General features: G+C 34.8%; 1 protein-coding gene across 4 annotated transcripts in view; it reads left to right on the top strand.

Moving 5' to 3' along the window:
- TANK (TRAF family member associated NFKB activator) overlaps window positions 1–14,091 on the top strand; it is a 37,500-nt gene extending 23,409 nt beyond the window's left edge. For all 4 annotated transcript variants that reach the window (XM_070956982.1, XM_070956980.1, XM_070956983.1 and 1 more), the window contains 5 exons: window positions 1,823–2,002; window positions 3,241–3,314; window positions 4,678–4,796; window positions 7,339–7,646; window positions 13,724–14,091. In XM_070956982.1, coding sequence (XP_070813083.1) covers window positions 1,823–2,002; window positions 3,241–3,314; window positions 4,678–4,796; window positions 7,339–7,646; window positions 13,724–13,900 — 858 coding nt within the window. In that variant the 3' untranslated portion in view covers window positions 13,901–14,091. The remainder of the gene's footprint in view (window positions 1–1,822; window positions 2,003–3,240; window positions 3,315–4,677; window positions 4,797–7,338; window positions 7,647–13,723) is intronic.
- The last annotated feature ends 245 nt before the right edge of the window (window positions 14,092–14,336 follow it).

Raw genomic sequence — 14,336 nt, 5'->3', positions numbered from 1 at the left:
AATAAAACCATAAATATGTATATATTTATACAGTCACACATAAATAAAATCTTTGAAATTTCAATTGGGGAATTAAAAATGTATTTACATAGGTGAGCTTTCATCACTGCAGCAGTTTGCCCTCTTTTCAGTTTGAGAAAATACTTAACTTCATAATAGCATTTTGCAACCCAATATCTATCCAGAAGTAAATCTTATGGATGAGCCACTAAGAAGATAATATGACTGCACTTTTCTTCTTTCCCATTCAAAATGTGAACAAAAGCAAATGTATTCCGGTCGTTTTGCTTGTCATTAGTTAAACAGATTGACCAGATGGAACCAACTAAGGCTTTAACTACTCATCATTTTCACCATGTTCCTACTACTGATACTGTTTTGCAGTTTTGACTCTGGACTGCCATTTCTCAAAACACACGCATGCAACATGTAATATGATTACATTGAATTACTGTTCTTCATAGTAAATTGACAAATGCCACACATCCATCACAGCTGGAGATTTTGATCTTCAGGAAAACACAATGTTGTTGCCACTGCTGGTGGTGGTGGTATAGCTTCATGTTTTTTTAATTTTTTTTCTTGCTGAGGTCTTCCCCTTTTCGGTGTAGAGTGTCATTATATGCAGAGAATTAATAGATTATATCCTAATGATGCAGGAGAAAAGTAGACCATTTAAAAGTAGACTATTAAGCTTATTTTTGAAGCGTAATATCTTGAGTCTTGCAAAATCCTAAGTGCTAAATAGCTACATTTTAACTGTTCCAGAAATTAAGAGCCTTGAAGACTATTGTCACTTTCTTTAAATATATTTTATCTTGATTCTAGCACATGCTGAAACTAATTAAATATTAGTGAACAGGCTATATAAATGGAATAAGACAACATTTCTTGCATTTCTAAGCACTAATATGCATAGTGGTGGTGTGACTCCTTTTATGTATGTGTTCAAAATAAAGCACAATTGTTTTGAATAATTGTCCACAAGAAAATTAACTGCATGGTGTAAGTAAATGAATTATAATTATTTCATCTTAACCTAATGGTACTTACTCAAGTCTGATTTCATATAGGAGCACAAAAGGAGTCCTGATCAGATTGAAGGCCTATCTGGTCCCTTAATCACATGACTTTTGAGAAGCCCACAACTAGTTTTGAGGACAATAGGACTTCCCACTCAGTTGCTAAGCAGGTGCCATTGAAAAGAGCCATAGTATCTTGGACCTAGGGTGCCATATTTAGCTATCTTAGTAATCACTTTTCCCTACCAACATCCTTGATGGATTTTCCTGATATGGTCAGCCATTGTTCAATGGTGAATGTCATACACATCCCATCTTTCAGTTCCATTGGATAATTCCAATGAGTGAAGGAGAAACTTATTTATACATTACCCCCTTACATTGTGGCATATTATATACTCTTATGCTGTACCTCTCTTAACTTACGATTTCTATTTTCTTCATAGAAAAATTGCACCATTTCCTTGATCATTTTAATTGCTCCTTTTCTACCTCTTTTCCAGCTCCATCACATAATATTTTTTTTTAAAATACAGCTACTAAAACTGTGTGCCATATTCCAAGTGTGGTCACACCATAGATTTGTATAAAGGCATGATGATATTGTCAGTTTTATTTTTCAATCTTTTTCCTAATGATCTCTAACATGGAATTCGCCTTTTCACAGCTTTTTCACAGATTGCTAAGACTTAATTTAGCCTATAACAATCTATTCTATAATGACATTCCTCAGAGCTTGAAAATTAACCAACTGTGCTCTCTCTTTCTCTGTGTGTGTATGTGGTTTTTTTTTTTTAAAGGAACAATTGGAAAGTGAGAGTGTAAAATTAAAAAAAACTGAAGAAGATAGTAATTTAAAGGAAAAGAAATTTGAATCTATTATCACTGCCAAAGAAGATGAAATAAAGAATCTAAAAAAGCAGCTGAAAGAAATAAATGAAGCACAAAATTGCGTACAGGTATCAAGATACGAAAAAGAGGTAAGAAAATTCAGAGATACTGCAGAGATCTGAAGACATTGAGATACTGTAGGACTGAAACTAATTTCATAAGCCAAAAACTAAATGCAGTGTAGTCTTCTGTAAATAAAATACTCAGAATACTGGTCTATCTATTAAAAAAAATAATCAGATTAATTTCCTCTGCCTTTTGGAGTGAAAAGCAGATATACAATCTGTCATTCCTTTGTATACCTAATTTTACTTTAAAGACCATACTATACTGGCTTCATTTACCCAGGAAGACCTTTTCTAAACTCTGAAAGCTATATAAAAGATGGATTAGCAGCATGTGGCAACCCCTGGCCAACTTTAATGGGGCTCTAAAGATAAGCAAGGTGGGTCCAGTTAGGGCATGCGTGAATGCACTGGAAAAAATTGGGCTGTAGGGTAAATTGATTTAAAACAACAACAACAGTGGAATACCACTTTTTTACAACTATCAAGAAAGCTTCAAGGATATGTCCATGAAGTTCCCATAAGTCAAACTGCCCTCGAAGAAGACTATCTTAGTTAATAGGCTTTGAAATAAAACGCCCATGTAATACAGGCGTAATCCACAAGGTGGTAGTAAAATATAATAACTTCTCTCCTTACTTGAAAAAAACATGTTATATTAGCCCTGGATCAGCTTTAATAAAAAGCAAAAGTGGAGTTCTTCCTGATAGTTTTATGATGCATGTTAATGTACAAAGGCTGATGCATAAATATGTATGGATTTAGTAATCCCTGCCCAGTTTCATTATGTGGAGAGAATTCTAGGTGGAAGAATATTTGTATAAATTCTTTTTGTATGGAAATGACTGAATTATGGGAAAGCCTTTAATAAAAAAAAAAAAAGAATGAAATGCAAGTCAGCATTCAGTGTGTCCCTCTTATTTAGCTAAATTGATTATTTCTGAGGTATAAGTGCGAAACCAGGGTGAACAGCACTTCTTGGTTAACTCAGCTACCCAAAATACTCAGGGCGTATTCTAGTACCTAAAAATAATATGATCCATAATAGATTTCCAGCATACATATTTCTAAACAATGATTGATGGATTTTATTCTTATTATTTTTTTTGCATAAAAAGTAAGGCAAGATGCCATTAACAAATGGATATTATATTAGTACTTTGTGGTTCTGTTAATTTATAAGAGTACTTCTTGTAACAATGTTATAATTCAACTATTTTCTTTTCTTTCTTTTTTTTCCTACTTTTGATCATCTTCAAAAGGCAAGGAGTGAAAAACATCCTTCGTCTAGACAGGAATTATCATCAGGGGTCTCTTCTACGTCTGTCTGTGAAAGGTATGGAATTGGGGTCCCCCCCCACCTCCTATAATAATGCTTTGTTTTGTCCTTGCTTTCTAGTTTTAAAAGGTATTTTCCCCTTACTTCTTGCCTTCTCCCGTCCCACTTCTAAGATAGATGTCTAGAACTTCTTTTAGGCTGGGTTGACACATCACAACTAATGAGATTTGCTTAGTTTTGGCTTTTGCTTTGTAATTTATGATTTAGGACTTAGGCAATATAAGTAGAGAGGCAACTGCAAATAAACCAGGCTTATCCATTAAGTCGTGATTAATAAAATCACGGTTTAGGATGATGTGTGCTTTAAACTGAACAATTAATAACATAAAAGCTGCACTGGACACCTGGTGCCTTAATTAACAGAAAGGAAAGGCTCGGTCCAAGCAGAAGAGCAAATGGGTATGCCTATGCATTAAAACCTTCACTTGCTGGATTTCACATGGTTCGATTTAAATGATACTTGAAGCCTGGTTCGTTTTTCAAAAATTCTGGATCTGGATTGGAAAAAGAATCAGGCTGGTACAGACTGTCTCCAAAGTCAGAATTATGATCTCCAAGAAGAGAAAAGAACAAAGTGATTGTTTCACCTTTCACTGTGCTCACTGTTTTGCATCTTTTAGGACATATTCCTCTCTCCAAACAGCTCTAGGTCCTCAGTCAATCTCTTCTGATTCCAAGCTCCTCCAAGAGAACCCTCACTATCCGAATATGCTTAAATACTGCAAATGGGGAGACATTTTATCCATGGATGGTATCAGTAAAGGCTGTTTTCTACATACCATTCAAGGATAAATGACAGGAATATGCTCAGATTTAATTTGCTTTCATCCTGAATACCAAAAATAAAGGTATTATATGGGTTCATGCTGGATCTCTCTACTTTAAAAAAATAACATATGTAGCAAAGAAAAACACTGGTATCTTTATGCCGTAAGTTACTTCAGTTACTTTAATTTCTCACACTTTCCCCCTGAATAACCCCCTCATGCTCCAATATTAATATTTGTTGGAGACCAGAAAGACAAATACAAAATCCCTATAGTATGCTTGTTGTATTCTCTAGCGGAGGCTGTAATAAGTAAGAATCATTTAGTTTGTGGGGAGGTTTAATCACATCTCTGTGTGGTATTGTTTCAGCCCAGTTTGAGAATCTCTTCTTCCCATCAGCTACCTTATGAAGTTACCGTTTTATCAAAATTTCTTAAAATTTTGGATCATGGATCCCTTCCCATAATTTCTGGCCCCGAGTCTGGGTTGCAAACACAGATGGTGCTGGTGTTTTTAACGATATGCTTGTTGGGCTAAAGGAAACAGAAAAAGCACAGGATAATACTTTATATCTGAAATCATTCATCTTTAGGGATGAACTGGAAAGTGTTTTCTGGGGCATGAAGGAAGAATTCAGCCGAATACGTGCACTGGCAAGAGCACAGACGGACCAGCTGAATAAATGTAACCTAAGGAGAGAACCTACAACTGGTATCATTTTATTGCAGTACTTTCTTCTGAAAACTATGCTTTACTGCCTTCTAACTCTTTGCATCGACTGTGTAGAGATTCAGTTTAAGATTACCCATACCTTTTTGTTATGCAGAATGCCACATAATACAGTGCATTTATTTGATATGGCAATAACCCTTGGGTTTTGGGGGAAATACCAGGGCATATTCATTTATGGCATGTGATTTGACAGCTCACTTTGCTGTGAGTGCACGAATTCCATTTTGCAGTGGTTGTCTTGATGGGTTTACTGGCAAAATAAAGACTTTTGGTCACTCCAAAAATAGACTAGGTAGAAGGAGAAAGGCAACAGTATCTGCGTTACCTCACTCCTTCCTAACCACCATATATTGCTAGCAAAAGCCTACTATGACCTCAGTTGGCATAAAGCCACTTAGATTTGGGAATTTGGTCAATTAGGTTTACAACCACATTCTAATGAATACATTTACATCTTTGCAGCAGACATGTTCACTGACTGTGGGAACTCTAAATTAAGATGTTTGGGCTAGAAAGTGAGGCCCTTAATCCCCTTTGATGCAATACTGTATCAGTATTTGTTTGTTTGTTTGTTTGTTTGTCTGTTTCAATACGCATTATAGTGAGATAATCTCAGTGCAACACAAGCCTCATGTGAGATTGTTCTGGTTATTTAAGCAGATATGAATTTGCATGTTGTTGCATGGTATATGGAAAGAAAGCATACTATACAGATTTGCTTTAATATATGTTTTATATACACATCTATCAATCTAGCTATCACTTGTCATATCCAGAAGTATAATGTGATGGATGTAATCTACAGTCTAAGATACCTGATTTCTTTTTTAAAAAAATGAGTGGCACAAGAGGATTTATCTATAATTCACGTGTATTTCTAGGGATCGGGCTGCTGGTAACATTTTGAGCAGACTGAAAAAGCAGCAAACTATGACTTAATTTTCTTCTAGCGATAAGTCATTTAATGTAATGTGAATGTCTAAAAGCTACTGATATGCAAAGCATTTCAGGTTTGAGCAGATAAATACTCTATTTCAAGTTGAAAGCTATTTTGCAATTGAAACGGACTAATTTTGGAAGTATTTTGCATTCTGATAAGTCCGTTTTCGAGTTCAAAACACACTGTTTCAAGCTCAGAGCACTTCCGAGTGATTGAAAGAGCCTTTTTTAAAATGCAAACTTGTTTCAGGTTTTGAATTTAAAACAGTTGAAATTTGAAACATTTGCACACCCCCTACTGAAAGCCCTTTCCTCACCTCAGTTGTAAAAACCATCTTTGCTAGATCAAACCAAAATCTGTCTAATCTATGACAGCCAACAGGGGCCGATCAGATGCTACTGCAAAGTATATGTGCTTATAACCCAATTTTCGACATTCTTTGTTCTCTAATAATAGCTGCATCTGATTGCTAGGCTTGACTGATTTATAGCCAACTTCCAGAGCTTGGGCAGCTTACGAATAGCTGATGTAAGTGCTTCACAGTATAACATGCATTGGAAGAAGTTAAGTCTGGACAGAGCCAGTCATTTCCGTGAATAACTATAGGGTAAGCTAATTCAGACATGGCTTTTAACCTGCCAGAATTGTCTGTATTTTACTGGAGACAAACATGGGCTTAACTTAATTTAGTCTCTAGTAAGTGCAGATATGTAGCTCTTTTAGCAAATTCTACAACATGGCTGAAATGATATGACCTGATGTGCTAAAAGGATGTCTTATAGTTTCTCGTTCAGTAGTATCTCTCTGAGCTAGGATTTAAAACCATGGAAGAAGGAATAGTTAGTGACCCTTTTCAATCCACTCTTCCTCCAAGGACTCCCCTCAAAGGGTCTCTGGAATGAAAGGGGGAAATGTTGAGCAAAAGGAGGAAGAAATGCCCCTTCTCTGTAGAGTGAAACAGCTGAAATCTGTGTTAGAGCACTGAAAGAAATGAGACTGGTTTGAATGAAACCAAGCTGAATTGAAAGAACAGAAGTAGTTAGAGATAGAAAGGTAATTTAATTTAATATAGAAAATAAAGATATTTATATGTAAGTAATGAGCCCTCAGAAAAAAAGACCTGATAACTCTGTCTAATTGCTAGGCTACTAATCAAGAAAGCTTTAAAACTTTGACACATAAAAGCAATTGTGTAATATTTTACTTTAGTTCCAAGCAAGATTTCTAACATGTTTATCCCTGAAGAAAGGAATTAATGGTTTGACATGGAGGAACACCAACATCGGCCTGCTGTGTCAAATGAGGCAATGAGGGGAATAATGCAGTTTCAAAAAAATATATGTTTAGAACCCAAAATCTACCATAGTGCATTAGGGGGAATGTTTTTATTTTATTTTGTATTAGAAAACATATATATATATATAAAAATTTAACATATATACATGTTAAATTTGGAGACTGCCCATCTCCCCCACAGAGTGACTCTGGGTGGTGGAATTTGTCAGGAATTTGTATAACTGAACGTTATATTTTAATCTGGGATATCTTTTAATCTTTTCCTTTGCGTCTTTTTTTTACTAGAAATTCCTTTCTCCAAGCCTATCCAGTGCACTGATGAACAAACGGATGACCTTTGTAATCCATGGGTTAAAAAGGATACCAACAGAGATGTACCTCATTTCTCAACTATTGCGTCAAGAGGAATGGGACCAGACGAGGAAGAAAACTCTGTGGAATCCCTTTCTAAGCTTAATGTCAAGTTCCCACCTACAGATAGTGATACTGAATTCTTGGAGAGCTCCCCAGAGACTACTCCAATTCTAAATGCTCTGATGACAGAAAATATGCTCCCAAATCAGCCATTTAACATGGACCATGGGGACCAGGAGGTGAGTTTCAATAAGATGAACTCTAACTGGAGGAGTACGAGCAAATGACTGTACTACTTCAGTGATGCAAAACAGGTCAAAGGTAAGTTTACCCAACCTTCAATTCACCCAAACATGTTCATCCAGACTCTTTTGAACAAACCTCCATGTTATATAAAAACATTTCTTTTTAACTCTGGAACTAAAGACTATAATAGATAGAATATCTCCGAATTTAATTTTCCCTCTTCATAAGCTAATGAGAAAATGTTGGGGGACCTCAGCTGGTATCAATCTTTTAAAATATATACTTTTATTTTTACTTATGATTGATCTGTAAGCTATAAAATTGAGTAGGGACTTCAGTTTCTTTCTGCTATATATTTCCAAGGCAAAACTTACTGCTTGCTGTTCTAATCAAAAATATCTGCATTAGTCCAGCAAAATAGGGTCTGTAGGCACCAACAAGCTCTGAAACATCTGCCTTGGTATCTGTCAAGCACTCTATCCACCTGATTTATTTTTACATTTGAAAAAAATGAAACCAGAAATTGGCATGCCTCCAAGTACCATCCTTTACCAATTTTTATTTATGCAAGTATTGTTGGGTCCACCAAGATCCCAATGAAGTAGTAAGACATTGCCTGCCTGGAGCTGATTTGCTTTCTGATAATGCATATTTTGTGCCTGGACCTGGCTAATTTACTGTGTAGGCAAGTCTCCCATAGCAGCCTTTTCAGGATCACATGCTCACAATGTACTCCCAATCTCCAAAAATTTGCCTGCGCTTTTACTCAGTGTATAATAGCATGATATATTAGTATTCTAATGGTATTTAAAATTTTGCTATGAAACAAGAGCTAGTGTTCTCCACTCTAGTATTTATTTATTTAACTTATTTATTCAATTACTATAGCTGCCCATCTCAATCTTTTAACTCTTGCTGGCTTACAATCTATTACAATTAAAAATAGTAAAAATATTTTAAAATAGTAAAAACACTAAAAAAATCACACGATGATAATGCATGTTTTTAAATTAAAATGGATGTTAATTTTAGGAAAGTTTACCCATGATGCGTAAATGATTGCAAATAAGTGATTTCTTATTTGTTCTTAGTTTACTTAAGGGCCTCATGTTGCATGCATTCAGATGATTCAAATTTCTTTTTCTTGACCTGTTCAAGCAACTCTCTGGATATAGTCATGATGTATGCATGGAGTTGCTTTAAAACAGGCAGCAATAAGAAAACCTCATTTATTTTTTATTAATGTTTTATTCTTCATTCATTCCTAGGACAGTCTTCCTCTACTTTATGTATTCAGATGTATAGGACTTCAGAGATGGCTCAGTGAAGCCCTATACATCTGGAAGTCTGATCACAGGAAGTCTGCTTTCGGAACTTAGTATGATATCCTTGGTTTCCTCTCTTTCTCCCTATTTTTATCCTTCTATAGCCCAGTAGTAGAGGGCAATGTTGCTTACAGATAGCCTGGTTTCAATCCTTGCAATCCCTAAAGGTAGATGCTAGAAAGTAATTTCTTTACAATGCACAGAAGATTTACACTTTACTTCTGAAGTGACTCGAGATATTTAAACCTTTCAGATAACATCACAATGAGTCTTGATTCTCTATCCACTGGGTCAGATCTGATTGGTTTTCCCATGCTGCTCCACTTCTTTTCTGTCTCTGCACTGTCTTAGCGTACTGCTGTGCCATATTGTTGCTGCCCTGTTTCTATATACTGGTAGCAGATTGGGCTTCTATTAAGCTGCAAACCTAAACACGCCCCATAAAGAAATAGATCCTGTTGAATTTAATGCAGCTGCCATCTGAGTAAATTCACACCAGATTGTACTGTGCAGGGGTTCAGACACAATTTAAATATAATCACCACTTTTATGAACAGTAGCTTCTCATCTTTAAATTGTTAAAGATTACATACATACACCTTTACCTATTAGAGAATTTTACAACGTTAACATTCCTAAAGTGTTTGAATTTTTCATACAATAAGATGAAATGTTTACAATGCACGTTTATTTTATGGAGAATAAAAGCTGATGTAAGCATTTATCAGCTACATTCTAGACAAGACATATTAATGTCATGTAAATACATGCAGTATAGATTTTTGAAGACTCCTTCAAGTTCTGGAATGTTTGTTCTAATATTGAGAGATGACTCCAATTTGTATAATTGACAGAGAATGGGTGTCCACGCAGTCTTGTAGAATTTATTTTCTTCAATCATAAAAGCACGTAATAACCATGTCTACTCTCCTCTTACCAGTTTTCAAATGAGTATCAAAAGAAAACATCTAAAAGACAATGTCTTCCAGAACAAAACTCTCATGAAAATGAGAGTATTTTATCATACATAATTTATATACACACACATACATATACCAAACTGTTTGTTTCCTTCACTAGGTTTTAGTTTTTCACTTGCATTATTTGACAACTAATCAGTTTTTGCTTTTCATTGCATCAAATCCTGAGCTGAGTTGGTATAAAACAAATTAAACTATTTTTTTCTATTACTATGAAGATTCCTGTGGCGTTACAAAGCATCCGTTCTATTACTTCTTACTTTCCCTTTTCTCCAATATGTCTCCTGCTTGTTCTTTTAACTAGTTAGACTGTGTATTCATTTCTCAATAGATGGCACCCTGCATTGTATAGTAAAGCATGTGAAACAGCTGGTATGGGATTCTAAGTTGATAGAGAATTATGCAGTTTAAAGCAGACAGGCGAATAAAAGCTAAAGTGTCATAATTTTAAAGATATTAGGCTATTTTTTTTGTTTTTGAAAAATAAGCACATGCATTTTTAAATTCTGAATAGCCGGTACCGTACTATAATTCAGTGATAGCCAGGATGTCTTGATATCTTAAGTGTTTACATTTGGAAAGACAACTGGCGACAGAAAATAGTTCCAATATTTGTTAGTTGTATCCAGGAAGGAATGTAGAACATAAGGCCTTTGATTAAAATTATGTATCTTATCCAGAAACGTAGGCATAAGAAGCCAATGCTACTTTAGACTTCATTAAAGATACAGACACATATATTTGCTTAAGTATTCTGTTACTTTTCTTATCCTTAAATTCTTGCATTCCTTTCAAATATAAATTTGTTTTTATAATTTATTTTTAACTGATCAAAATTACCGCTCAATTATAGGCAGGAAAAGAAACTTAAATGCACGGCCCTTTTTAGCAACAGGAGGAAATGTAAAAGTTCAGTTTTGCTAAAAATAATAATGGCCCCAATTCCTTTAGCATGCTAACATGGTTCTAGCAAGCTGGCATTAAAGTGAAGGCAGGGTCCTTCACTTTAAAGACAAATAAAGTTGGCCTGATTTGAGATGCATTCAGTGAGACTGTGAGACTGTCCTCTCCTGATAAAAGTAGGTAGATTCACTCCCTGAGTCAGCTGAAGATAGCTTGAGGCACCTCATTATCTTGCCTGCAGAGTAAATGTAGACAGTATGAAAATGCATTTAAAATGTTTGGATCCTTGTATACAGGATTAACCTTGCTGACATCCTAATATTGCTGATTTACACACTTGATTCCCCCATCCTTTTTTTTTCCTTCAGCAGACAAGAATTTCTGTCATGTATTTAGTACATGTGTTAACAAGTAAAGATGAGGAGGGGAAACTTAAATGCAGCGTAATTGGCAACCATAAGTCGTTAGAACTGTGGCTCTCAGTTGATGTAATAAATTTAGCTCTTCCTTGCAGACTAAATATAAAAACTTGAGTCTGCTTTCTTGGTGTATTGCAGTTTCTTAAACACCTGGATTGAAAACTGTAATAATGAAAACAAGAATGTAGACTGAATTGAACAGTTAGGGATGTTGTGCATCTCTGTACTGTGGCTCATTTAGGGGTTTTTAGTTCAGAATGGATTGCTCCTTATTTTGAGGAAAGCAAATATAAAGGGCAAGCCACACCTCTTAAATAAAGTACTTTAGCATATGCTTAGATGTATACCATTTAGAAGTATATACCCCAATACTTAAACAAATACATGGTGTTTAACCATCTGTATGAGCCACTCAGGCGGCCACTCAATTTCTCTAACTAAAAGCTACGTTAGCAAGGAGCATGCATAAAGTAGGATACAGCAATTAAAATGCTAATTCGTTTGTTTTAACCAATGGGCTGCAAGTTAAGGGCACCTTTGTTTATCGTTAATTCTCTTTGGATTCTTGTTTGCAACTGAAATAAACACATTAAAGTTTTTCCTTTTAACAAGAAGTGGTACCTAGTAGTTACTGAATTTTAATTGTCTTTTTTTAGTATTTCAAACATGTATGCATGTTGAAATTATGGAAATGAAAAAATGTATTTCATTAATCACTTAAAAGGCAACTAATTAATTGCAACATTAAAATTATTGCAAACATTCATAACAACATAACATAAAAAGGACATCAGCAGCAGCAATCCAAAATAAAACCTACTCAGCTATCTTAATTTCTTCTACAGTGCAAATTTAATCCAAAGAAATCATTTCTTCGGCAATGTTATTTTCATTAGATCATGGGTGTCAAATTCTATTGTGTCACGTGACATATTGTGACGTATCAAGATGTTTTTTGCCTTTGCAGAGTAGGGGTGGGCGTGGCCTGTGCAGGACACATCCGGCCTGCGCGCCACCAGTTTGACAGGCCTGCATTAGATGTTAAGTGAAGTTGTTAAGGGGAGATTTTAAGAGAATTCTAGATGTCTAGTCAAAAGTAAGTTTGATTGTATTCAATGAAACCTATTCCTAAATAAATATAACTGCATATTAAATCAAGTTGCAACACAAAACTCAATTGAAGGTTAAACACAGCTTGTTTTTCATTATGGTTTGTTAAACAAACAACAGTGTTCTACTCTGTACAGAATACTAAGACATCATGGGTGAATTCACACATCATACTTACCCAAAAACCAAACAAATCACATTATGGCTTAGTGTCAAGTGTTAACCAGGCCAGTAAATAAAAATTCTCAAGAGAAGAGTTGGTGTGTATATGATCAAATATTACCAAAAAAGCATGAAATGCTTCCTGTTACAGTTATTAAAACTGCCAGTTTAAATGAAGGTGGAGTTGCAAATAAGTAATTAAAAGCACACTTCCATAGTGATACTTAAAACACGCATCAATGCTTAGACAGGTTTCCAAAGCAATTTACACCAACAAAAAAGTAGTGTTTGTTAGAACTTGATGTAATTATACCTAATTAGCCTAGAAGGATTGATGACTGACCACAGTACAAGATGTACAAGATAAATCTGCAAAGGCCCTGTGACAAATCTTAAATATTGTTTAGACAAAGCATTAACTCCTAAGAGAAACAGTAGCCGCTTCTCTGTTCTCCATCCCTTTTAAATTAACTACTTTATTTCAAAATTCACACATCAATAACATAGTTAGTAGATATATACATATTTGTGTATATTGTGTTTAAATATCAAAGAAAACATGTAGATTCAAATGGCATGTTCTTACGTAATAACACAAAGAACTTCTAGAAATATATCCTGGGTTTTGTGCCCTTGTCATTTTGTTATTGCATAGTCACATTTTCAAAATACATATTATCTTTAAAAAGAACCCCCGTCTTGAAACACCAAATGAATATTTGCTTACCAAAATTATTCTGGCTCGTGTGCCATAATCAATGAACTCCTTAGTTAAGACTTGAATATTCATGTATTTCAGTTGTTTTAAAAGTATGAAGTGCTGATGATCAAAATTCTTACATAATGTGAATACCAGTACCTTAGCATTATAGTTACAGAAGTAAAATATGCCTATATTTATCATGCTAGAACTGCTGACCAAATGTGCTAGTTAATGGTAATCAGTTCTAAAATTAAAAAGAAATAAAATATTTTATATGCTTCAGGCTTTAGATCAGTGTTTCTCAACTATAGCATTTAAAATATGTGGATTGCTTTAGAGAAAATCAAAGCTTATTATTTAGTAAAATGCTACATATTTAAGGAAACTAACCAGCACTAAACCACTGTCAGTGAGAACCAACACTGATTATACAGAAAGCATTCACTCCTTTTTCCCCGTTTCTTACAGCCTCCGTGGAACTCTTACTGCACTCAAGGCACTGACTTACTGGCACTTGCTTCTGAAGACTCGGAACTCAGTCAGTCAGGAATATGTGAATTCTGTCAGAAAGTGTTCCCACCATCTCTTACATCCAGGGAGGATTTTCTGAGGCATCTGAATTCACATTTCAACTTGAAGTCTTAGCATCACTGGAGAACAGACAAGTTTTATTTAATTTAATTGTAGATGCTGTCTTTGATCTTGGTCCCAATAGATATACAAATTTCAGAATATAAGGTGGCATTTATAACAATCTGTCAAGTTCATGCCCCACATTAATATAATTAAAATCAGATACAAAGCCCTACAATAAATATATTGAAACTCCTTTTGAATCAACATGTCTTGAGTTCAAACTGTAATTGCAGAGGGATGCTGAATATTATGATCCAGTCCAATATGTAACAAATGAAAATTGGGATCGTGTTTTGTATATAGAACTGATAAGGGTGTATCATCGTTTGTATTTCTAAATAACATTTATTTATTAGTATTTTTTTTAACATTTGGCATACCAGTTAAGAAGTACATGAAAATAAGTGCTATGCATTTTAGTGCTTGCAAGTACACACTGACCCTT

The sequence above is a fragment of the Pituophis catenifer genome, unplaced genomic scaffold (assembly GCF_029215685.1).
Source record: "Pituophis catenifer annectens isolate HBS135680 unplaced genomic scaffold, rPitCat1.0.hap2 SCAF_1, whole genome shotgun sequence".
Taxonomy (NCBI): Eukaryota; Metazoa; Chordata; class Lepidosauria; order Squamata; family Colubridae; genus Pituophis; species Pituophis catenifer.
Note: the sequence above shows the minus strand (reverse complement) of the source record. Positions and strands in the feature narration are given on the sequence as shown.